This window comes from Falco naumanni, chromosome 6 (genome assembly GCF_017639655.2).
Source record: "Falco naumanni isolate bFalNau1 chromosome 6, bFalNau1.pat, whole genome shotgun sequence".
NCBI lineage: Eukaryota > Metazoa > Chordata > Aves > Falconiformes > Falconidae > Falco > Falco naumanni.
The window spans coordinates 72,262,196-72,287,633 of NC_054059.1; the positions used below are offsets into that span (position 1 = coordinate 72,262,196).

Here is a 25,438-nt window from a genome sequence, read left to right on the forward strand (position 1 = left end):
CCTGCATTATGAGAAAGCTGAGGACCAACTGGAGATACTTCTGAGAAGAAGTCGTATGTGAGAACAGTCGTAGGTCCAGAAAATACGAAAACAATCCCTTTACTGTAGGGAAGATGGAGTAAAGATGTAATAACAGCTTCCAATGACACACAAAAGATGTCCAAAAAGAGGAAGGTAATTATCTGATATCTGTGTTCACATTGAATAGGGCAAGAAATTATGGGCTTGAGTTGCAATGATGGAGACATAATTTAGGCACAAGGAAAAGCCAATGCTACAGACAGTTCACTGCCAGAATAGTTTGCCTAGGGGTTAGGGGTGGAATCTCCATCCCTGGAGTCTTTTGAGAACAGGTTAGTCAAACACATTTCAGGAACAGTTTGTGTAGAGCGCATCGTGCCTTGCAGCAGGTGATGAGCTACCTCAGTGTTTCTCAACCTTTTTACACTGAAGGACCATCCAGCCTTCTGGGAAGTCAGAAGAGGTTGCCTTGTGTGGCCTTGCCATGGTGGTTTTCCTTTACAGCCAAATAAGGATTAGATTAAAATTTGGATGCTCACTGTTTATTTTATTCTTCCTGACTTTGTTTTCATGCATTCAGGGACTATGTATATGCATTTTAATTTATTTTTTTTTCCAGTTGTGCCACAGAACATCTTTGATGTCTCCCAGGCTGTTTGTGGTCCATGAAACACAGGTTGAGAATCAATGAACTAGCTGATTTGAAGGGATTTCATGTCTCTGTTTCTGTGCTGCTGGACAGACCCAAAGGGCATGGGACTGGCTATGCTGTCACCTGCAGTATCCAAGATGCACAGTGGGACCCTCTACAGTTTTTTTGGCTCTTTCAGGTCACGCTCAGCTTCGCAAAATATTATTGCTGCAGAGAGTGAAAGCAGTGGTGGTGTCTAGTGGCAGCAGACTGCCTGTCTTCTTGTTCCCTGTCATGACTGTTCCCGTGCATGAGTACTTGCAGGCTTTAGTCCTGCTGGAGGCATTTATGATTAATTCCCTTCACACCAACTCCTTTACCCAAATACTATCCAGATACATGTAAGACAAATTGTGCTGTTGTCTTTCTGTTGAAACCCTTTTGATAGTTAAACTGTGAAAAGGTTAGCATCTCTTTGTTAATTTTTCTGGTTTATTCTAGTTGCCTTTACTCTGTATTGCACCCAGGGCAGCTGCCTTGACGTGCTGCCTCTCAGCCTCCTGTTCTGCTGTGCTCTGCAAGCCAGAAATTGCTCCAGCTGATTTAAAAAACGTAAAAGCGTTTTGCCCTACCTTAATGTTCAGTACTGTCATGCTGACACTCAGGTTAATAAGTTGACAGTGAAGCTGTGGTTGAACTTGTAGATGAAGACACCTAAGTTTCAATGTCTCCAGGTGATCTGAGTGCCTCAGCTTCCGTTACAGCCAAATAAGATGTAGACAAGTCAGGGGAGCTCAGACAGTGATTCAGCTCACCCTGTGGGCTACATCTTCTGCTAGTAATTTATACAGCACATCTGAATATTCCCAGGTGCTAGAACTTGCTCATCCACACTACAAAACTGCTAGCACGCTCTCTGGCGTGGTTTTGACCTGGGCCAGTAGCACTCTTCCAGACATTGTTCAGACACAGTTTGGACATTACCCTGGGCCAGGAACCATGCCAAGTACACAGTCTGGATCTAGCCACCTTGTTTTGAAGTGTAAGGGGATGATAGAGGGGACATAAACATTGTCTACCTCTTGGTCACGTTATCTACCTCTCATGTCATGGCAAATACCATGCAGGACTTGCAGACAAATGTCACCCTTGGAGTGGCAGCTCTAGGCTTTGCAGGGTACCCCACAACACAGGGCACTGATGTTTGGGCAGCTGAACCCCATCCTTAGTCACCGCAGACCCCACCTATAGACACCTCTTTACACAAGAGTTGCCCCCCTGCTAGGTGCCAAGGTGCAGGAGCAACAACTCCTGCTCAGGGGTGCTTCTTGTCACTAGGCTGCCGACTTGCCTTTCTCAGCAGCCTTCCCAGGAGTCTCCTCTTGCAAAATTTCAGGTTTAGTTGTTTAACTGCAGTGGTGAAAGCAAAACTGAACAGATCCTAGGGGCTAGTTGCTGATGGCTGATGCGGAGCTGCTTGGCAGTAGAGATGTTCAGGATTTGCTTGGGTGGATTAGTGTATCTTATGGATACGAGGTGCCTGTCTGCTTCATCTCTTCTTTTCTCACCCAGATCCCAGGTCTCCAACAAATCCCTTCATTAGCATCAGGGGAAGATGGCTGAGGAGGGAGGGGAAAATTGCTTCTCCCTAGGTAAATCATCTCCATCTACTTGCAAGCCATTCTGCAGAAGAGCCTCACTGACTAGTGAATTCGTTCCTACATTTGCAGAGCACAGGGATGCGTGCATGTGATTGTAACCCCATGATCTCATGTCGATATGCTGCGTTGGAGATGAGGCTTATGTCCCATTTCAGTGGATAATTCAAGTCAGTAAAGCAACCTGCCTCCCACAGCAGAGAGGGGCCTCTTTAGGTTAAGCGGCAGAGCCTCTGTGCTTCAGTGCTGAGGTCCTGGGCTCTCCCCTTAGTGTCAGGCTGCATTATTTGTGTGTGTGCACTCATGGATTAATTGTAAACTGATCGCAGAAGCGGGGGCTGAGCTCTCTGCATTGACAGCGTAGCCTTATGTCATTCAGTCCCTGGGGAGACATTGTTCGGCAGGGCTGCGGGAAAGGCACGGCAAGGGGAAAAAGTGTGCCTGGCTGGGGATGGAGAAGGTGCAGCCCTTGGAAAAGGGGAATCCGGTCCAACTGGTTGGGTTGCTGTAATCACATGCGAGGGGAGGAACTGTGGAGAAAGGCAGCCAAATGTAGGATGGGGACATGCTTGTTAATACTGGAAAAGTGACAAATTATGCCTGCTTAACTACTTGGCTGCTGCTGAATGCAATGGGGAAGAAGCTGTGCGTGCAGCAGCAGTTTCCCCCTTCACCGTGTGACAGGTGAGGGTGAGAAGGGGACAGGCAGGACCTCCTCTGTTCCCCCTCTGGTTTGATTTTATCGTTGGGGAACATGTTCCTAAGCCCCAAATCCAAAGGTCTTGCTTCAGTTTTTCCTTAGTACTCTGCTAAACATCATTAGAGGTGAAAGTTATATGCAAAACAGGGATGGGAGGAAAAGGGTGTATTCCTTAATTCACTGTCTGTATCTGAAAAAGCGTGGACATTTGGGAGCTTTTTTCTATTCAGCTTTTCATCTCTCAGGGATTTCAGGAATGCTAATTCAACCCTTTCTTCATGCTGACCTTCTTGAAGGTCTTGCAGAGGTGTTTGCAAGAAGGAGAAGAGCTATTTACTCCATAGAGTTTATTCTTCAGTACTAGAATTAAATACATCCAAGTAAAAATAAGAAAGAAACAAAGGGTTCTTTAGAATGATCTGGAAAGAAATTACTTCTCAATTACCTTTCATCTGCACAGCACATTTTAAACTGTTATTCTGCCAGTCCTCCACTTGTCTGCAGATTTTGGGGGTGGGCAGCAGAGGAAAAAAACCCCAACCTGAATTTCTAGTCTGTTTTATTCTGAAAGGGAAAGGAAGGGACATTGGACATTAAACCATTTACCCACAATATTAAAAAAAAAAATCTTGGAAGAACTGCGTGGGTTTTTTTATTACTGTTAATTTTTGGAGGTAAATTTAACTAAGGACTTTACGTGCCCCTGAGTTTAAATGCATAAATTATTGCGCTGTGATTTGACCTATCGAGAGAAAGTTGTCAGCTGTGGAAAGCTGGCTTCAGGAAACAGTCCTGTGAAAGCAGGGTGTGTGTTTTGGGGTGAAAGCAGGGTGTGTGTTTTGGGGATGGCCAAGGCATGAGAAAGAAACAAATGGGGAAAAGCAGCATTCCCCAAACAGGGGGATTCCCCAAACAGTTGTTTCCCCTTTGAAAGGAAGGTGAGTTTGGGTCGAGGCTGCTCTTGCTGTGCTAGGAGGGAGGATAAAGTGGGACTTCTCCGAAATCCCTGTTTCACCTCCAGAAAGCCATCTTTAACCCTGACACTCTGTAGCCTGCAGTTCCCAGCGGGGATTCCGGCTGATCCTGTCTGCAGCGCCGTGGTCCTTTGACATTGCCTCCCTTCTGGCACTCCGCGCTGCCCTCCAAGCCAGGACTGCTCTTACAGGTTTTGAGGCAGATTGCACAGATTGTGGTGATGAGGTCAGTCTCCTCCCTGGAGGTTCCTGCTGACAGGGCCCTTTCCATCCTCTGGTATCAACACCAGTTAAACACCAGCTACCGCCACAGTTGCTCCCACCCTGTTTACACAGCTCTGCCCCACTCCGCTCAATCCAGCATTGTTGCCATCAGAGCAAAGCGATACATGCTTGTGTGGTTACCTAAGTGCTCATTTCTTCCCACAACGTTTTAATCTTCCTCTTTAGATATGTGTCATAAGCACAGAAATGCTGTGAAAAATCTTAGTTACTGTGCTGCCGGACCTGTGCTGCAGATTTTCCTTGTGAGACATGGGCAGCTGATTTAGTTTCTCTTTGCCCCACTTCTCAGTAGTGGGGATTTCTCTCCCATGCAGTGAGATTGTGAGAATAAATACTTTACAAATGGTGAGGCACTCCAATATCACCAGTGCACTCATGGTAATTTGCGACCTGATCCTGCAAACACACATTTGAGTCTCCTCCTTTCCATGAGTGAATCCAAGTCTCAGAGCTCGTCCCAGGAGCAAAGAGTCTTGTGAGCATGAGTGTGTCCTGGACTCGGCTGTCCTGGATCCTTTGAGGATTATAAATCATATGTTACATGGCTTCAGAGTTTCTTTTAATGTAACCTCTCCATTTGTTCCCAGTTCCTACGTGCTTTGCTCTTGAATGAGTCACCAGAAGCTGCTGCTTATGCACTTTCCCTTGCCTTAAATATGTGCTTTATTTTAAGAAGCGGATTCTCTGGTTTCTCAGAACCTGAAACTCCTTTTTTCAGTTTGACAAGTGGACAGATGGTCAGAGGCGGAGGATCCTGGTGGACCTGTTGGAACGCTGCTCCCTGTCACAGCAGAAATTCTGTTCCCAGCAGCTACAGGATCGAGTCCCCACCGAGGCTCTAGATTTTACCACAAGGCTGCCTAGAGTCCTGTCTTTGTACATCTTTTCTTTCCTGGACCCACGGAGCCTCTGTCGATGTGCACAGGTAAAAAAGCCAACACGTACCTAATGTTCAGAAAGCCAGGTCAAGCTAGTTAAAACAAACAAAGAAACAAACAAAAAACAAATCAGCACTGGTTTTCAGCAAAGACATAACCAGTGCTGCTCTTCATAATGCAAGGATGTCTTCTGACTTGGCAGCCTGGTGCCAAATGCTTAGTGGCGCTTGTATGAAACTGAATGCAACACTTCCACAAATCCTAAATAAAGCCAGATTGGCCAAGAATTGCAAAAGTGGAGAGTAATTTTAGATGCTCAGCTCTAAGGCATTTAAAATTGGGCACTTTACAAGACCAGTTCTTCCCAGGAAAGAAGTCTGGAACTTTCTGAAAATCACATTCTTTTGAAGTGCCCTACACTGTGTGCAGAATCATTAATTGCTTTGAAAAGTATTGACTTGTGCTAGTTGCAAAGAACTGCACGCAATGCTTTAAGAAAAACAGATCCTTTAAAATGCTTGAGGGTAAAGTGTTGGATGTGGAGAAGCAGAGAAATTACAGATGTGCTTTTGAGCACAGTTGCTAAGACTCCAGAAATATGTTTGCATGAGATAAAGTACTGTGAGGTGATGCCCAAAGTGGTTCTGAATGAATAAGTTCAGATACTGTTGACATTATTACTGCCCTAACATAGTACTTTATATAATACTACAAATATATCAAAACCTAAGCTTGTTTAAAGCTTGCTTTAGTATCTTTCTCCAACATTTCATGTTTTATGTGGATGCAACTCACACTATTCATTCACAGGCAGGGAGAAGACAGGTTAGGAAATTACTTCCTCAGAAAGAAAGGTCTTTACAGTGCTACTTGTGTCATGTCGTTGGACAGCTGCTATTGTAAGTATGGCAGTGCCAATAGATGATCTTTGTCCTTAAGCTGGAACAAACATTGTACACAAGGTGACTGTGTGATGGAGTGTAACAGCAGAGCATGAACAGGGAGAAAACATTCAGAATGGGTTTGTCAGACTTGAGTTTATTGATGCTGTTTTCTCGGTGGAAACAGGCTTTATTCCAACTACTGTTTGTGTATTGACTAAAAGTGCAGGAAGTTGCCCCAAACAAGCTGAAACCTTTCCTCTTGGCCCATGATTTTTGGACTGTTTCACCTTGTGCTGGGGTGGAGATCAGCTAACACTTCAGCACTGAGCATGTCATGAAGACCTTGAAGGGTTTAAATGGTTTAATTAAAGGTTTAAATGGAGCATAAACAGTGCTAAAGAATTATACTACTTTAAGGACATAAGGAAATTGCATCCACAGCACAGAAGGCTCTGGCTGCAATCTTGGATGCTTCAGATCCCAAAGTTTTCACCTTACTGAGCATTCACAGGTGAGCTGGTACTGGAAGTACCTGTCTGAACTGGATCAGCTCTGGATGCTGAAATGCCTGCGTTTCGGCTGGTACATCAACTTCTCTCCAACCCCCTTTGAGCAAGGAATCTGGAAGAAACATTACATTGAGATGGTAAAAGAGCTGCATGTCACGAGACCAAAGGTACATACCTACCACCTCTAGAGATGTCTGGGTCCGCTGGGAAAACTGGGCTGGTTGGGTTCCTAACCCCTTTGGCTCTTTATCTTTCTGTAATCTCCCACTAGTAAAATGGACGACACATTATTTTAAAGTAGAATCTAAACTCATGTGTTACCATGTGTTTTACTTTCCCATCATCCATCCCTGGTAGGGGAGAAGTGAAAATCTCATTGGTTAGGAGAAGCAGTCCCCAAGGTCTCACACTGCTATCCTTTCCGGGTGTTCTGAAGCAGACCTTTAGAGTTCCCTCTCCAGAACTCAAGGCTGTTCCTCTCTCTTCCCCAGGTTATAGAGCATATGACAGCTTGCCTTAGTCTGATAAGCAGAGGTGGGGTACTCAGCATCACCCCTGCTGACATTTCAGAGTTGGAATTTACCTAGTGGAAAGGAAAAAAATACCCATTATGCCTGTTACAGTCCTTAGTGTTGTCTCTTTCTTTCTTCTTCAAAGGTGGCAGGGCCATTTTGGGGCGGTGGAGCATTACTCAGTAGCCACTGCTTTCTCCTGGCATTCATTGATATCATGCCTGGTTTGCAGGGCTGCGAGGGTGGGATTCTTCTGCCCTGAATTCAGAACTCGGCTCTCTTAATTTTAACCAAACTCCCCTGTAGATTGTCTGTAGTCAATAGAGAGAAGCCAATTCACGTCAAAAGCAGCTCAGTTCATCTCAACACAGATTATGGGACATGGGTGATGGTATGCACTGTCAGGGTACCTATTTCTGTCCACTGACCATAACAGAACCTGGAGAGACTACTTTTGAATTAATACCCAATTCTTAGAAGTCTAAAGTTAGGCAAAATAGATCTCCTTTTCATTATAGGCTAAAACTTATTTTCTTCTTCTAATGTCTTTTACTAGACTCCTTCAAAGGATGAGTTTGTAGTTATTGATGTGCAACCGGTAAGAAGCAACATCCCAGAGGCAAAACTTCCTGTGCCAGGAAGGAAGATAAACAAGGAGAAAAAAGAGCTCCCACCGTGGCGTTCATCAGACAAGCATCCTACGGACACCATCCGATTCAACTACCTCGACAACTACCATCCCATCGAGCAGGCTAGGCAGGCGTAAGAGCTTGATCTCTCTTCCCTTTTGCTTTTTCTGCAACATAGGGCATCTGCGTCCTTTACAAGCTCACTCTGCCTGTGCTCCAGGCTTCCTGGAAGCCTTATAGTTCAGCAAGCTGGTTGCAAACCCACGTTGCTGCTCTTTTGGCTTTTTTTGGCTTGATCTTGGTCCTGTTGTAGTTGCAGCTGCACTACTTTGTGTCCTTTCAGCACAGAGCATGGGCACAGCTTGTTAGTGGCTGCCTATAAAATAGGCTGTAACTCCTGGGGACGTTACACAGCTGTAATGGGAGGAATCAGGACAAGAGTTTGTTCAAGAGTTTTTAAAGGAAGCTGCAAGGTTGAGAGGCATTGCATATTTTGTGCAGAAGAGGAAGAATGAATTAATTGTGATGAAATATAATTCTATCACTTCAAGGATCTGATTCAAAAGAGATTTAGGTGATTGAATGGGTGTGCAGGTGTAAGAGTATGTATGTACTATGGAACATTTAAGTAGTGAATAGTATTTGCATCTGCCTAGATCCATCAGTTCTTGGGCCCCCAGGATTGTGCGGTCAGCGGCTGGCAAGAGAAAGACATTTCCATCCTGAAGCATAGTTTTGCACATAGACATGTGTTGGGCCTGTCTCTTGTTTTCCTTTGACACATCTGGCATAAGATATTTTCAGAATCTTAGATCTGTGGTCAAATTTCTGTGCATTAACAAGCACCAGTAGGAGCAATTGCAAGGAGGCTGCGGTAGTCACCTGCGTGCAGTGTTTGGCTCATTTCTCATTTGAGTCTCTGTTAATACCACCTCTTGTCCTTCAGGGGCTCACAGCAGTTTCCTCAGTTCAGCTGATGTGCAGTAACTTGTGCAACTGGCAGTACTGTCATTAATTTGCGGCTGGTGAACAGGTAAATGGATTAGCTTGACCGTTGCCTGGTTCCTGTATGAGTCCCAGTGAAAAAGACAGCACAGACTCTCACCCAACCGAACATGCAGAGAGGAGGAGATTCCTCTGCACTGTGCCAACAAAAACCTTGGGAACCAATTGAGCCACAATGAAAGGATCCAGACTGTACTTTAAGTAAATAACTGATAGAGCTGAGATTAGCCCTGTGCACAGGAACAATCAACCCATGAATTACCCCAGCAGAGTGATTATTTGGCTAAGCAGTCGTGCACTCACGTAGACTCTTTCTCAATGTGATTAACTTTGCAGGACCCACCACTCCTCTGGGGTGTTCCACAAAGTTCCCAGTGTCTGAGCAAAAGCCTTTTATGAATCATTTTTTAATCCGCGTCCCCTAGTCCTAGGATACCGCACTACTTCAAAGAGCTTTCCAGTTTCCACCTCACCCTCTTTCTTTGGTATGTTTCCAAACCCTAGCACCATTTTGGGTAGAGTTCTTTGAGGCTTTTAATGAAGTATTTTGACAAAATGCCTCTTGTTGCAAATGGATGTCCAGATGCTATTTTTCAATTGTGCTAAATGTTTCTATATAGCCGCTTCCAAATGTTGCTGTGAGGTTTATAGTTCCCTTGTGCTGTTCGTGACTCAGTGTCAAAAGTGGAACAAGCCTTGCTAGAAAAGTTTAAAAGTTGCTTGTTCCAGCACTGAGCTGTAGATGCAGCTGACAACCAGAAACAAATGCACACTAATACAGTAAGCACACTGACTGTTTTCTTCTCCAAAGTGAGATTTGAGCCTCTCTCCATTTGTGCAATGGAGAATATTTTAATGCTGAGTGTTCTAGCAAATCTGGCATTTATCCGTAATTATAGAGGATTATTGCAAGAGAAATTAATTCAGTGAGATTTGCTTGTTTATCAAGGATCTCCCTTTAATATCACTTAAGCTGAAAGTAATTGCTAGTGTGTAGTCTCATCTATAATGATTATTTAGCAACACAGGTGCGCCGTTTCAGGTGCTGACCCAGCTTCCCACTCACATAATGATGTTCTGGTGCTTCTTTTCTGTGGATTCATTGCTGACAGAATCACCTCTGCAGCCACATCCCAGAAGTCGTCCCGCTAAGGCTCTGTATTGTGTCCTCCATCCTTTGCCTCTAGGCAGCTGCCCAAGGATCGGGTCTTCAGCACTTCACCTGGCTCCCTATCTGCAGCAGGAGCAGTCAGACACCAGCTTTCATGCTGGACTGTTCATAGAATCATGTCATAGGATGGTTTACGTTGGAAGGGACCTTAAAGACCATCCAGTTCCCACCCCCCTGCCACAGGCAGGGACCCCTGCCCCCAGCCCAGGCTGCCCCCAGCCCCGTCCAGCCTGGCCTTGAGCCCTGCCAGGGATGGGGCACCCACAGCTGCTCTGGGCAGCCTGGGCCAGCGCCTCGCCGCCCACACAGGGAAGAATTTATTTCTAGCATCTAATCTAAATCTAACTTCTTTCGTTTGAAGCCATTCCCCCATGTCCTATCATAGGATCATAGAATCATAGAATCATTCTGGTTGGAAAGGACCTTTTAAGATCATCACCTTCAACCGTTGCCAAATCTACCACTAATCCATGTCCCTAAGCAACACATCTATGCATTTTCTAAATGTTTTTTAATGTTTAAAATGTTTTTTAGAACATTAAGTGTTTTTCAAACACTTCCAGGGATGGTGACAAACACCCTCCTGGGCAGCCTGGCCCAGTGCTGGACACCCTTTCGGTGAAGAGATTTTTCTTGATGTCCAGCCTAAACCTGCCCTGGTGCAACCTGAGATTGTTTCCTCTTGTCCTGTTGGTTGTTATCTGGGAAAAGAGACCAAATGCCACCACACTGCAGCCTCCTTCCAGGTAGCTGTAAAGAGTGAGATCTCTTCTGACCCCCCTCCTCTCGAGGCTGACCCCCCAGCCCCCCCATCAGACTGGTGCCCCAGCCCCTGCCCCAGCCCCCTGCCCAGCTCTGGACACGCTCCGGCCCCCCAAGCTCTGTCTGGGGGTGAGGGGCCAGAACGGACCCCAGGGCTCGAGGGGCGGCCGCACCGGTGCCCAGCGCAGGGGGACGGTCCCTGCCCCGGCCCTGCTGGCCACGCCATGGCTGACACCAGCCAGGGTGCCGCTGGCCTCGGCCACCTGGGCTCGCTGCCGGCTCATGCCCAGCCGCTGCCGCCCAGCCCCCCCGGCCCTTTCCCGCCGGGCAGTTCCCAGCCCCCGGCCCCGGCCCGCAGCTGCCTGGGGCTGGTGTGACCCCAGCGCGGGGCCGGCACCGCCCGGGGTGACCCTCACGCAATTGGCCGCGGCTCATCGATCCAGCCTGCCCAGACCCCCCCGCTGACCCTCCAGCAGAGCGACGCTCCCCCCAGCCCGGCATCACCCACAGGCTGCGCTCGATCCCCTTGTCCAGATCACTGATGTTAAAGAGCACCGGCCCCAGCACGGATCCCTGGGGAGCACCCCGGGTGACCGGCCACCAGCGGGAGGTGACTCCATTCCCCACCACTCGTTGGGCTCGGCCGCCCAGCCAGCTTTTAACCTGGTGTAGAGCACCCCCGTCCCAGCCATGAGCGGCCGGGTTCTCCAGGAGATGCTGCGGGAGACAGTGTAAAAAGGCTTCACTAAGGTCCAGGCAGACATCCACAGCCTTCCCTCATCCACTGAGGGTCACCTTGTTGTGAAGGGAGATCAGGTTGGTCTGTCACTGGCAGGTGCTCTAAGGTCTCCCCGGAGCCTTCTCTTCCCCAGGCTGAGCCACCCCAGCTCTCCCAGCCTAAGCGCAGACTGTTGTTGGAGGTGGCAGCAGCCGCTAATGGGTGGCTTGGGCGGCTGTAGGTTGCCTGTCAATGGTAGTGCAATGGTAAAGTTGTCAGAGTGCCCCTCTGTGATGCCAAGCATTGTTTTGGGTGGCTGATGGTCATGCTCTGCCAACTGTGAGTCTCTAGTAGGTTGTTAGGAGTGTCCTGTGAATGCTGTGCAAGATGATCTACCTCACTGCAGCCTACAGGCTCAGGCAGACCCTGCCTGACCAGTGCACAGGGTTGTAAAGTAGAACAGAGAACCAAGATAAAAATCTCTGAGCCCCCAGGCTGTGTTAGGTATAGTTATTCTTCAGATTAGATGAATTCTTGGAGCTCAAGGGCATAACAACCGCTCTTCATGAAAAATTAATGTTGAAGCAATGAAATCTAGGTAAATTGAGATTCCTAAAACAATAAGAGTGATTTCCCAAAACACAGGGTTTTGCAAAGGTAGTCTGGAAGAGGACATTGGTTTTGCTGCAGTCTGAATGCATATAGAGAGGAACAAGTATTTTCTTGAGGTCATAAGCATGCGTGAAAAGATGCAGCAAACTTGCAGAGAAGCAGCAGAAAGCCGAAGGGATGGCTGAGAGAGAAGGACTGGAGAGAGCACTTGTAGACCAGCAGGTTGACCAGCAAGTGGTGAGCCAACAAACCATTCTTTCCATTTGAGTTCTGCTGTGCTGAGGAAAACTGGACTTGTAGAAAATGTTTTGTGAATAAACAAGATTACATCAAAGGAATACCTGACGCCATCATCAAAGCAATGTGTGAGACTAGTCACTGGCTCCTTCTTTGAATCAAAGTTAACCTGCCTAATGTCAGGTTAAATTTTGCAAAATTTATGAGGTGCTGAAAAAATAAAGTTTTTCCTAGCTCTGGACTGGGTTAACATCTCTGAGCTGGCCCTCACTCTACACTTGTTTTCTGGTCCAAAAAGAGATGAGAACTCTCCTGTTCATCATAACAGGGTGTCCACACTGCAGCTGAAATGTTGTCATTTAAATGGCAGAGTTCTCATCTCTTTCTTTGTTGGCCTTTTGAGAAGAGTCATTAGCTACATGCTCCGTTCCACAGCAGTATCAAAACTACACCACTGTGAATTCATGACAGAGAACTTACCCTTGCTTAGCTAAAAAAAATGAAACATGGGATGTGTAACAAGCTGTAGTCAATTCTCACTTATGCAGGGAGGCGGAGACAAAGGGAGTCCTAAAAGGGGACAAAACATATACTTCAGGCTATAAGACTATAATTGGGTATTTACCTTTGAAAAACTAATAGATTTATGTAGAGCAAATGGATCAGGGTTTGGCCTGGACAGTGCTGGTGCTTCACATCACTGGGGAGAAGAATCATAACACTGTGCCACAGCTGGTAGTCCCCCAAAAATGGCATACCGGTGTTAATTTGCAATCTGGATGATAATGGAGGTTTGGCTGCTTTTTTTTTGTTTGTTTGGCTTTTTTTCTGATGGATTTTTTTTGCTGCTTGCTCAGAAAGGCATGAGCTTGTACTATAAAACCTGAATGGCACCCAGGAGCCTCAGTGACAAACATCACTGCAGCATGAAGGAGATGGGACGAAGATCCCTGAATGTGTTCACTGAGAGGTTATTTGGCTTAGATGGGATGGTGTGGGAAAAGCTTCACAGTCACTGAGCAGTGAAATTAAGAAGAGCAATGATCAGATGCATAGTCAAGGGAGTGGTGAGACAATAGAGATGAGATACAGACAGGGGTTGAATTACAAATTGCCTGGAAGGGGTTATCAAAATCCCTCAGCAGAATTATAGCTGTGACTTTTGCTGTTGCTGCATGTATATGTGCAATTTATCATCAGGATGATTTCTGGTAGGTCTGGTTTATTTTCTGCCTGAATTGTCCAGGTACCTTTTTGTTGACATACAAAGAGAGACAAGCAAGGATGGATTTGTCTCTGGGCACAAAGCAATATTGCAGAGGTGAAGTGGAAGATTCTTATCTAAAGCGTAGAACCAAGTTAGCAAATTTTCTCTGGGACCAGAGTCTGCTTAAAAGAACCAGGAGGGCTCGCTCTTTCGGTCCATATATGTGCGGTTCTGCTGGAAGGCATCTGGTGTTTGCACTGCTTGTTGCCAATAAATCAAAAGATTTGCCTCCCACTTTATCATGAATAATGAATTCCAATTCTAGCCTAGCGCTGGACCCCTGCCAAAATTGTGTCCTTGTGCCTCAAGAAGGAGCCTTGCTACTTCTCATCACAACAGCTCAGCCAAAAGGCAAGCTCCTTCCCCCCTGCAACCAGTTTGAGCTTCTGGAAGCCAGCGCTAATTCAGTTAGATAATTTATGGACATAGGCTGGCTCTAAAAACAGTTGCATATTGTGCTGGAGTGTTTACCCAACGAGAAAATAATTACTTTCAGTAATTGTTCTGTCAGCAGCCTGGGCCCAGTTTCTGACAAAAAGGGGCTCGCTTGCGTGAGAAGGGCACAGGGTTCTGCTGTCCTTCCAAATCCTAACGCTTGTCTCTTGTTTTTCATGTTTCTGAATAGTCAGCCCAGTATTGTCTGCCTGTTAGGTTTGTGGGAATTAAAAATGTTCCTTAAGGGAGGAAAGCAGGGTGAGAAACACCGAGTTCAGCACCGGGGGTGAGAGACCTGCTGTCCTCCTCCCAGCTCTGATGCCCTTTTCCTTTGCAGCCTTGAGAAACTCATCCTCACTGCTTATGTTTTCCTAACCTTGAAGTGAGATCATGGTGGTGACCCGCTGCAGGGCGGTGCTCTGACACCAGGAGCATGGACACTAGCACACAGCAGTAGAGGTTAATACCTTAATTTACAACCACAAGGCCAGGTCTGCATTCTGTCTGAAGATCATAGAATCATAGCATCATTTAGGCTGGAGAAGACCTTTAAAATCATGGAGTCCAACCATAAACTTGACACTGTCAAGTCCGCCAAGATGACCAGTTCATTCCCCATAATAATATTTTTGATTGAATTTTCTCTCTTGATGGTTAGTGAAGTTTTTTATAAGTGTTTATAAACACATTGCAGATTTCCTCAATCTGCTATTTGAAATAATGTCTGATTTGTCTTTATGGTTTTTGAGCTGCAGCTGCTCTGGGATGAGTAAATACCAGATCTGTGCTGGTGTTGCTTTGGAGGATGTGTGTGTTTTGTGGTGTGGCTCTGTTTCTTTATAGGATAAAAGTTGCTTTTTAGAGTCTGTTTCCACCCTTTTTATTCATGATTTCGTATTCATACTGTGCTTTTTAGCGTGCCTTCCAGGAATCCAGAGATGCTGGTGATGGAGCTGGGAGATGCACTCAGAGAGCACACAGAGTTGCTGCTTTAAATTAATTAATTCTGTATTGAAGAGTTTGAACGTGGATGGGGAATGAATGCCTTCAGAGCATGTGTGTTTATGAATCTACCTGAGTTCTTAAAAAACCTTCCTCATAGTATGGTTTTTACTCCTGATATTGGAAAAATGTGGCAACTGGACACATTCCAGTGTACTTCACTTAATTTTCACGCTCTGGAATATTCCTGTTCTGCCAGTTATTGTATTGACTTTAAGAAAAGCCACATATAAATTTATGAATTTATACATATACATATACAAGAAGTATCTGGCTATAAAAACAGTCAATAAATAACTTGTTGGAGGGACAGTCCTTTAGCCTTATGTATGTTACAGGCATCACTGAAAACTCTCAAACTGATGTAGCTAAAGTTGCCTTTCTGTGAATTCCCCTAAGCTGATGTAACATGTTAGTGGATTTAGCTTAAATCAGTAAGTCTCAAGCTAAAGGCATGTATTTGAGTGCTATAAAGTTACCATAACTTTAAAAATAGCAAGTTATCACCCACCTCTGAGCCGTGGTATCTGTGCACTCTTGGTCTGACTCAGGTGCAAGATAAAATGTGTTACCTTAAACCATGTATTTTTGGGTGGTAATACCGTAAGGGATTTTCTTTTTCTCAGCCCCTGGGAAGCAACTCCATAGCACTTTTTAATACTATTCTGTTCTACTCTGCAGGAGAAAGAAAGGAGGAGGGGAGACCCCAGACCTTAGCCGGCAGGCAGCTGAGAAAAAAAAGAGAGTGGGTCGTGGATCTAATAAGCTCCAGAAGGCAAAATCACTGGCAAGTATCACCGGCTTGTCATTACATCAGCCAGGGCGCAGTGTCAGGTCTACCCAAGAACATTTTAGCTGAGAGCTGTTACTTAGCTGAGGTACCTGTGAGGCTTTGCTCCTGCTGTAGGTAGGCTGCCAGGCACATCTGCTTGTCCCTGAGGGAGATACCTGGGCAGAAGGAGGACACAAAGCACCCCATGTCTGGCTGCCCTGGGGCAATCTCTCATTGCAGGCTAGATACAGTCCCTCTGCCTTCTGTGGGAACAGGACAGAAGCTGTCTGTGTGTAGACGGTGACCTTGTTATCTGCTCCTCCCTCACTTTGCTTCCTGCATGGCATCCCGACAGTCTGTTTCCATGCTTTACAAAGTGCCGGATCAATTCTCTTACGACACTTGCATCTCTTCCCAAAGCTTCTCTTCTGCTCTCGCAACTTTTGATCATTGCAGTTTGATGTTAGTTTATTCTCTGTTCATTGCGCTGAGCCTGAGCAAGCAGCCCCAAGGTCTTAATACTGAGGATTCATTGTGCTCGTTGCTGGTAAAATAGGGCATCTTCACATGAAAGGAGTCTAGGGAAGTCAGGCTTCCAGAAAGCATCGTGGGTCTAAGCTTTTGTAGATACAGCCACAAATAACTGCCAGGAGGACATGCTCAGAAGTGTATCGGGGGGGGGGGGGGGGGGGGGGGGGGGGGGGGGGGGGGCAGGGGGGGGGGGGCGGGAAGGGGTTGGGTTGCAGACCTGGAAGCATGCTTCCTAAGTGACAAAAGCCAAGGAACGCATGTGAGTTGAGCTAAGGAAGGTTTACATAAAAGAGAGGCATTGTCTCCTGAGATTGGGAGGCATGCTCCTGACCCAAATACAGCCTGTCTGTATGAGCAAGGAAACAGATTCAGTGTTAAAGAACGGAAAATATAATTAAAAAAATAATTCAGCCTGTGTCTTACAATTTCCATTCTCCAATGGCTTCCTCTGTCACCCTTAGATCAGAGTGCCCTTTCTTTCCACCACAGCTTCCCGTTTCAAATTTAAAGTTCTTTTGTTGTCAGTCCAGAAGTGAAAGAATCTTATTTCAGGGTAAAAAGTCATGAATTTGATTTTCTTTCCCCAGATTTTAGGAAAGTTATGTGTTCTTCAGAGTTACTTAACTGCAACCCCCAGTCAGGAAGGCACAAGCACCTGGTCTGACTCCCACCATGAAGCCCAAACCCTTCTGCACACCATCAGTGTGAGTTTTTGCTACAAATTGCAGCAGTACAGGGTTGGACAGTGCATATGTGTGTGCCACCTTCTGTTGGTTGCTCATGGTTTAAAAGGAACATTATCATCCCTGCAGCAGATAGTCACCAGAAAGCATTCAGCTGACACAAAATGCTCGCAGACGGGTGTCTGGAGAAGCACGCAGAGTTAGTGGGTCCTGAACCCTCACCCCACAAAAAGCCCTGGGGAGAGTCTTAAAGCCACTGCCTGCTGCCAAGGCCTGACAGGTTCACTGTCCTCCCTTGGTCCCTCCTAGGCAGTTAGGACAGCCTAACCCAGGGTGTTCTGAAACTCGTGGGTTGGCACCTTGGTGACATCAGCCCAGAACAGAGCTCCATGCCTTTGTGCTATGCAATGCTGGTAGCACGGGCTTCTATTTGTGTTAAAAATCAGGGGTAGCCTGTGTTGCTGTGTCACTCTTTCCTAGCCTTTACGTTGAAAATAGACTTGTATTTCTCTTGAGTTTAAAGTTGTCCAAATTTCAGTAGAAGAGCTGTATTTCTTATTTTCTGATGTATAAGCCTGCTGTTACACTGGCCATTAATGACTGCAACACTACATGACAATAAAGGTTAGGTTGCAGTATGCTGATGGATGGAAAAAGAATATATATAACTCACTAGGAATAATCCAAAATTAATTGCCATTTATTATTAAGGTAGCATTGGGAAACCTTGTTGAAATGAAGACCTGTGTAAAGACTCTTACTTAATAAAGTCCAAATAGAGAGGCTTAATGCTCAAATCTTTTAGTAAATCCTTAGAAGAAGAGCAGACTATGATGAAAGAATAAGTGCCCCAAGCAAGCAAACATCAAGTCAAATTAAAATGAAGCTCTTAAATATATCAATAATCCTGGTGCAGAAAGTAGGTGCGAATAAAGTATATTACAGCCAATGATGAAGATGTGAAAAGGGCTATTATGTGGAGCTCCAAGCTCAAGAGGCTGAACAACAGCACACCAAAATGCAATAAACACATAATTAGGGTGATGACCTGAGTCCTGGAATTACATCCACTGGCTCCACGTTTGCATGCGGTGAATCAGTTCTCCTCCCAGTAAACTTGTGAGGTTTTGGAGTTTATTAGTAATCATAGAAACAGTAGCATAAAATGTGACCAGGCTCACACTTAATTTAGAATAAATGAAAGTAAACTAGCTAAATTACAATAAATAGTAAATTACAATAAATTAAGTTAATTAGGTCTCTGGATGAAGGGCCATGTTCTTTCTTATGAACACACATATAACCCCCATGTCTCTACAGTGGGGAGGGAATACCTGCTCTGTCTTTAGCCAGGGAAACACCATACTCTAAGGATACGTATAGTTTCAGTGTTAACCATCTCTTTAAGCACTTTGCTGGATCAAGGCTTTACGGCTTGTCTATACCACCTTGTTGCTCACATTGCCTTCAGCAGCCTACTATCCCAGTATTATATAAAGAAAAGTGAAGAATGCAATGGGTTTGGTGACTTCTCAGAACTTTTACTGGGCTGGACATGGAAACCAGATCTGTGTGCCGGGCCTCCTCTTGGCTCTGACGTGGAACTGTGTTGCCCTGCTGTAATTTTTGTGCTCTGGCCCTACAGGTCCCTTTGCAGGCATCACTGCTGCCACATCAGTGTCCTTTACACAGGCCCTTGAGGACTTCCACTGAGGAGTCTTCTGCAGCTTCTCAGCAAAATAGGCAGCAGCTTCATGGCCAAATGTCAAAATTCCCAGATACTTTATTAGGAAGGTAACATTTGATGGATGTTTTTGACAGCTTTGCAAATGACTGCAATGTCAGCAATTAGGGGATGGTTTTGCCTTTCAGGCTGTCTGCTTGTTTCTATTCGAGAGACTGCTCCACCCTCACAGCTGTTCCTGAATTACTGACTTATTTTTAGTACTTACTAAATAACATCTTTTTGACAGGATCAGTCATTCTTGCCTCACTGCCTATATCCTAAGGTAATAAGATGGCAGCATTTGAAGTCAGGAATAAGTTTTCCTATGACATATTGACAAGGAATTGATGTTTTGAGTATGAATCACATTTATGCACTGCGTCAGTGTAGTAAACGTGAAGATCTGAGACGTGGTCCTGTCCTGTCCGGTGTATATTTATATTCTGCCCACCTTACTTTGAATTTTATTTATCCACACAAGAAACCCTGCTGAACTTCATGGGACTATTCCTAAGAGTGAAAATAACTCAGTATAGTGTTTCCATATTCAAACTCAGTTGACATATGTCACCTAATTTTAAAAGTGTAGCCTAGCTTTAATAGTCTAAGCCTATCTGTCCCTGTGAGCTCTAAAACCAAACCACTGACAATGCAAGAGCTGAAAAGCAAGGACTAGTCAGATCTGGTGCTGCATCTACTGCCACTTCTGTGGTAAGTGCTTTTCTTGCTAGGACAAAAAAACCTGCAGCTGCTTTTATCACACCATCTCTGCCACAGGTCAAGTACTGCTAAGAACCTGGACCACTTTGGGCAGTTGTGTAATCACTGGACGTTCTTTAGGTTGATACTCAGCAGTTGCTGGATAGCTTATTCGTCACTAGACAATTAGGCACAAAGCACCATCTATCTGCCACTGCTGCCCAATCAAATAATGGAAAGGGGAAACAGGCAGGCAGGAATTACAGAACAGCATTGGATTTTCTGCACAACCATTTTACTATGGACACTAGTTTCACATAAGACTATCAGCCCACATTGCTTTTTAATGAGTTGCTATGTAAATGTTTGGGTTTGTAAATGTTTCTTCACTATTCTACAAATAATTTGTATCAGTCAAAAAAAAGCCAAGGCTTTTGTCTGCAGAACCTGCACTTTTTAAATATTTGGGACCTTTCTCAAGGAGTAATCAATCACTGTGTTGCTAAGTTTATTTTTTTCCCCTTAATTTTATACTATTTAGTAAAATGTTCATTGAACAGTAATTTAAAATAAACTTCATGCTTTACACTATGTGACTTCAAACAGCAAGCAAGACTGGGATCAGTCACAGCCATATGCATGGCAGAGAATTTGTGCATTAACATATGAATTCATGTGGAGAATCAATTAATGTGGGTTTGGCTTTACTAGCATCAGTTTCTAACCGTGTCCTTTTGTCCTTAAGGTAAACTTACCCCAGAGCACGGGTCACTGCAAATAATGCTGATATGCTTGTATCATTCAGGAACATAATTTAGGAATATAATTTGTACAATATATATAGAATGTATCGAATTTATAGAAGTTCTCGATGGACTCCAACATTTTCAGTTCCTCTGAAGCTGTTGGGATGACACTTACTGCCTTCTCTTCCTAGCTATCACTTTCTGCAGATCTTGAGTCTCTTCCAAAACCACCAGTTCGTCCCAGCTGGGCCACTCACCAGTCAACCGGGAACCTGCCCTCCAAAGCAGCAGCAAAGATGCTGGCCCAGAGCTCCCAGTGGAATGCTGGGATACGACCCGCACCTGTCCGAGCTCCAGTGCCAAAGCCTCATGAAAGAGGAAAGAAAGACTTCCCAGGGACGAACACCAGGTCTCCATGTTAGTATGCTTCCCTGTCCCCTGCGGAGGCTATTGTAGAGATTGCCAATATCTAAATTAAGTGCACAGAGGGAAGGGGACAGTGCTGGCAGTATATTTCTGTAAGCAGAGGAGGCTTCTGGATGGTGGGAATCCAGATGACAGTGATTTGCTGCATCAAAAAAGAACATATGGCCAAAGACGTCACATCTAGCACTTGCTAGATCCACCTGTCTGTCACGACTGTCATCTTGCTATCGAACGCTGGCACGGGCTTCACGTGGGTTTAACTCACTAATACTCAACAGCAGAGCATGACATCTTAGATCAGAAGTGACAGCGGGCTCAGCCCAAGGTCCACAGACTCTGCCAAGTCCTGGATAGATACCAGGAGGAGCTGGTACAGTTGGGTTGGAATCAGAGCATTCAGCAATTTACAGGGCAAAGCAATCAACTCCAGGGAGACAACAGCTGAGAAAACAGCTGATCTGTGAATGTCTTCCAAAAATAAGGAGGCAGACTGACACCGTCAAAACCAATTTCATGCCATTTCAGTCCAGCATTGGCTTGGGCAGCTAATCATGATGACCTCATCTCTTGATACGCCCAGTACCTCCTGAAGGTCCTCAGTGTCTGCAGCCTGCTGGGAAGGTATCTTTCACAAGCACACAACAATTGTGCAGGTTTTGGTAAAAGTCCTATTAGTTCACAAGTGGGTTGTTGCAATCTGTGACCCCTGATGATTTTTTATAGTGCAAGAAGGGTAATGGCTAAAGAACATGGAGCGATCAAAGGAGAAAAAGGCTTCTGATGTGATACTGTTAGGATTTTCAAAGAGATCACAGGGGTAGAGTGAGGGGAGCTCCTACAGGGCAGTGACTATCCAGTAATCATTGGTGACCCCATCTAGAAGGGACATAACGGAGCACGTAGAGACCTCCAGCATCCGTTTGGATCTCCCTAGCATCTGGCGTTTGTAGCAGGTCCCTAGGCTAACCCCCATGAGGACCCACAGTGCACGTATGATCACAAATCCTTTTGTGGGAGGTGAAAGAAAGGATCTAAAACCAGGTGAAGGATGATACGTAGGGGAAAGCACTGGAATGGGTAAGATGAGGCCCAAGGAAAACACATGAAGACTTCTGCATGTAGGAAGCAGTATGTAAATGCATCCTGGCCATAAAAGCCAGGAGAGGAAAGCATCACGGTCAGGCGAGAGGGTTACAGTCCCTCGTATTTTTAGAGCAATACAAGGTTTCTATCCTGATCCTGAAGTCACATTTCCTGGACAGAGCCTTGGGAAGGTTGTACGCTGGACTGGGCCAAGCCATGAAGAGTTAAGCGTAGGCTCTGCGCCTTGGCTGTGTTTTGGGTTGTTCCAGTCAATCCATAGGATTGGAATCGAGGGAATTCTGCTGGTCTGGCAGCAGTGTCCTGGCCTCCCAGGAATGCCGTGCTCAGCTCCCACCGCTGCCATCCGGGGAATGGGAAGAAGGGGGTTAGGTCTCTTAATCTCTGCAACGGCTGTTGAGGTGCAGTTTAGTGCTGGCAAAGAGGGGGATGGAGTCAGGGGAGCTCCTGCAGGGAACTGGCCACCTTATTTATTATTGATTATCAACAGTGCTGTACAGGTGGAGGGTCATGGCATAGGGACATGCAGTGTCCTGTCTTCTGCATGATAAGAAATTTTAAAACTGTGCATGAGGAAAGGGTTGGGGTTCGTGGGGAAGCAAGCTACCTACAAACACCGTTGCTGTGGTATAAAAACTACCAAGGTAAATTATCCCTGAGGGATTGCATTTGGATTAGGGGCAATTTGCAAGGCAAAACTATTACGGGGTTGGTGTTTTTTTGTATCAGAGACAAATCCTATCTTAATTCCTTCAGTGACCTCTCCTGGAGCTTTGTGATCTCTGCCAGGCTTTTCCCAAGGTAAAGTTACCAACTTCAGATAGTGCTCCGGCTGGGCTTTACCACGGCATGTTTGCAGACTGTCAGAAAGGTGGGCAGGAAAAGTAAAAATATTTTGATCGATTATTATTTTCTCTATAATGAATCGATGAATGGAAACTCTTTCCATTCAATCCAGATTTTTAAACGTATTTAAGGTATTAAATGCCACCAAAATCCCAAGAATTGGCTGAGTACCTAAATCTGTTTAGGATCTGAATTCTCTGACTAAATTAATCTGCCTGATTCTTACATTATTTCTCTTTCATCTAGCATCTCCACTGTTTGAGGCTCGGCCCTGGCACATTCCTCCATCTAACCAAGGATCTGACACAGAGTAAAGGAGGATACAGACCATCTTTCCTCCCAGCAGAACAGAAACTTATCTGCCTGGCACTGGGGAAACAACAGTAACATCACCGGACTCACAGGCTGTGTTCAGTGAAGAACAGCTGCTTTTGAGTCCTCCATAAGGACCCAGCTTCATTTTTTTTTTTGACTGTTGCTAGAAAAGACTTTCTTCATTGACCGTCCCACGCAATGCAAAGAAATGGGCACGGAGGTACTGTGTCTGTTCTCTCCTAGGCTGTCCAGAAGAAATCTTCATTGCCTTGCAGCCAGTTTAGATAGAAAGGTGCTGGAGCAATGGCTTTATACTTTGTTTTGGAAGTACCGTACTTGGTGCAATGATTCCTGCCGGCTTTTGGGATCTCCAGGTGGGATCTCCCATTTCCAAGTAGTACTGGAGTACAGTCTAAGTCTTGTTTTCCTGTTGTGCTTCTCAGCCTGGATTCCTGGCGCTCCTGCTCTCAAGCCAGTGCTATATTCTTATTCTTTTCTGCATATGTTGACTCTGCAGAGTTCACCTAAGCTTTTGACCATGGAGACACTTGCGTAGATCCTTGCTAGAGCTGCTGGGCCTTATCTGAGGTTGCTTCTGTGTCACTTAGACATTTTGGGCTGTATCCTACAGCCTGAGCTGCTCTGTGATGCTTTGCCAGTGAATTACCCAAGTTGTCTGTCTCTGTGAGCACTGAGGGGATTGTGTAAGACAAGGGAGGACTAGCAGCTACCTGAGTGATGGAAACTGTACCCTCCCTACAAAGTGAGTGGTTTACCACCAATGTTAACATGATCCCTCAACTGTAACCTACAGCCTGATGCCAAATCAGCTGGACTGTGAAGAAAGCATCACAGCACTCCAGCGAAAAGCCTTTAATATCCAGGAGAAAGGAGGCTCAGTGAAAACACTTCAAGAAAAACCTAGTTAGAGCTTTATTGGAGACTGAATTTCTTGTTAAACAAGGCAACTCAATCTTTTCAATCATGTTAGCGAGAAGGAAATCAAACCCCACACTCTGGATTACAACATTGCATATGGCTCTGTGTGGGGAGCTGGTGCTAGTCTAATTGCTTAAGAGAATGTAAATCACGTGCTCTTATTTGTCTTTTCTGCAATTAAGGCAACATCCAGTAAATGTAACAAATAGCAGTTTTTAAGGATAAGGGGACTGAATACACAGCAACTGTAACTCGTTGCCTTATCATATCCAGGAGTGAGAAAGGTAGGGTAAAACAGAACCTTTCCATGTGTTTAGGAAGAGTCAAAGTACAGCCCTGGATTCTCAACATTGATAGACTAGAAATCATGTTTCAGAGAAAATGCCAACTCCTGATCAACAAAGATTAGGAGGAGACTTCTGCTCTGTGAGCAGATTATTCTGAACTGGGTCACGTGAGGGTTTCAAGTCTTTTGGCGTGAGGAACATTGACCATTGTCAAGACCAGGCACTAGGCATGATGCACCATGGGTCTTATCTAAAGAGAGAGCTTCTAGCAGGAGACTCTGCCCATTGGGGTACTTGGTTGAGTGCCATGTGAATTCCAGCTCCAAATCAATGATGAGGTGACTCAGTGCATCTCCCTCTCCCAGACTTTGTTCTTTTCTTTTTCTAGTTGCCCTGGATGCTTGGAAGAGGGAGTTCATCTCAGCTAAAACGGTGGCCTAAGGAGCTAGTGAAGTCTAAGCTGGTCACCTCTCAAGTGATCAGCTGAAATAGGAACTTGCAGATGGCAATTATCTCATATATATTACAATCTGTTGATTATGCAAGAGACCAGACTGACTAATTTTGATTAAGAAAGCTAATTTTTGAGCATTTGAAGTGAGGTGGGGTAAATCCCATCGAAAACATACATCGGGATCATTCCCTGGTATTGCAAATCTCTTCTCACAAGCTTTTTCCTCCAGGAAGCCAAGTTAAACTGATTGCTTCATGGGTGTTTCCCTGGCTTTCTTATGCCCAAACTGCTGCTCCAGCTTTTTTTTGGTCTCTGTTAGGCTTGTGGCAGCAGTTCAGTGCTAGGTCCGTGTTACAGCAAATGGCTACACAAGGAAATGATGCAAACCTCTCATCAACGAGCATACTTGCTGAAAATGTAAAGATCCCAGCATCTGGCTGGTCTTGGAGCTGAGTGCTCGGGCATTACTGCAGGCACTGCACCTTCACTGCAGCAGTTCACGTATCTTAAGTGTTCACTATACTCTTTCAGGCTTAGGCCTTCTCTGATTTATAAAGTTTTTGTATTTATGATGCTGTAAAATAACTAACAGTAACGTCCAGGAATGTACCAAGCCAAGTAGTCTATTCTTGAAATAACAGCAGACCTACATAATGCCTTGATGTAACTCCTACCCATTATGTTAGAATAAAAATGTATGGGCTTAAAACACAGTTTACAATCATTCCTGATGTCACAAAATGGGTCAAAATCTGAAAGCGAGACAAAAGGTACAGAGAGATGGTCTCCATTGCCGCCTCTGCCCTGGGCTGCTGATCTGCAGAGGCAGATGTTTATTTATCTGCCTTTATAGTGTGCTTCCAGATACGCTGATAAGAAACTGCTAAACAAGTACCGAAGAAGGTTGTTAATGCCTGCACCCTTCCTTGCAGATGTGCATTTCCCTGCACTGCTTGGCATTTCCAGATCCTGCACAACTTTCCTTAGCCACAGCCTTTGATTAAAGAACTGAAAGTACCTTTT

The 25,438-nt window shown here is 45.2% G+C and overlaps 1 protein-coding gene across 1 annotated transcript in view; it reads left to right on the top strand.

Moving 5' to 3' along the window:
• The window catches only part of FBXO16 (F-box protein 16), a 39,503-nt gene extending 14,426 nt beyond the window's left edge, over positions 1-25,077 (top strand). The window contains 7 exon segments of the mRNA XM_040599524.1: positions 4,988-5,194; positions 6,543-6,707; positions 7,609-7,814; positions 15,572-15,754; positions 16,327-16,330; positions 20,239-20,464; positions 22,667-25,077. Coding sequence (XP_040455458.1) covers positions 4,988-5,194; positions 6,543-6,707; positions 7,609-7,814; positions 15,572-15,754; positions 16,327-16,330; positions 20,239-20,464; positions 22,667-22,734 — 1,059 coding nt within the window. The 3' untranslated portion in view covers positions 22,735-25,077.
• The last annotated feature ends 361 nt before the right edge of the window (positions 25,078-25,438 follow it).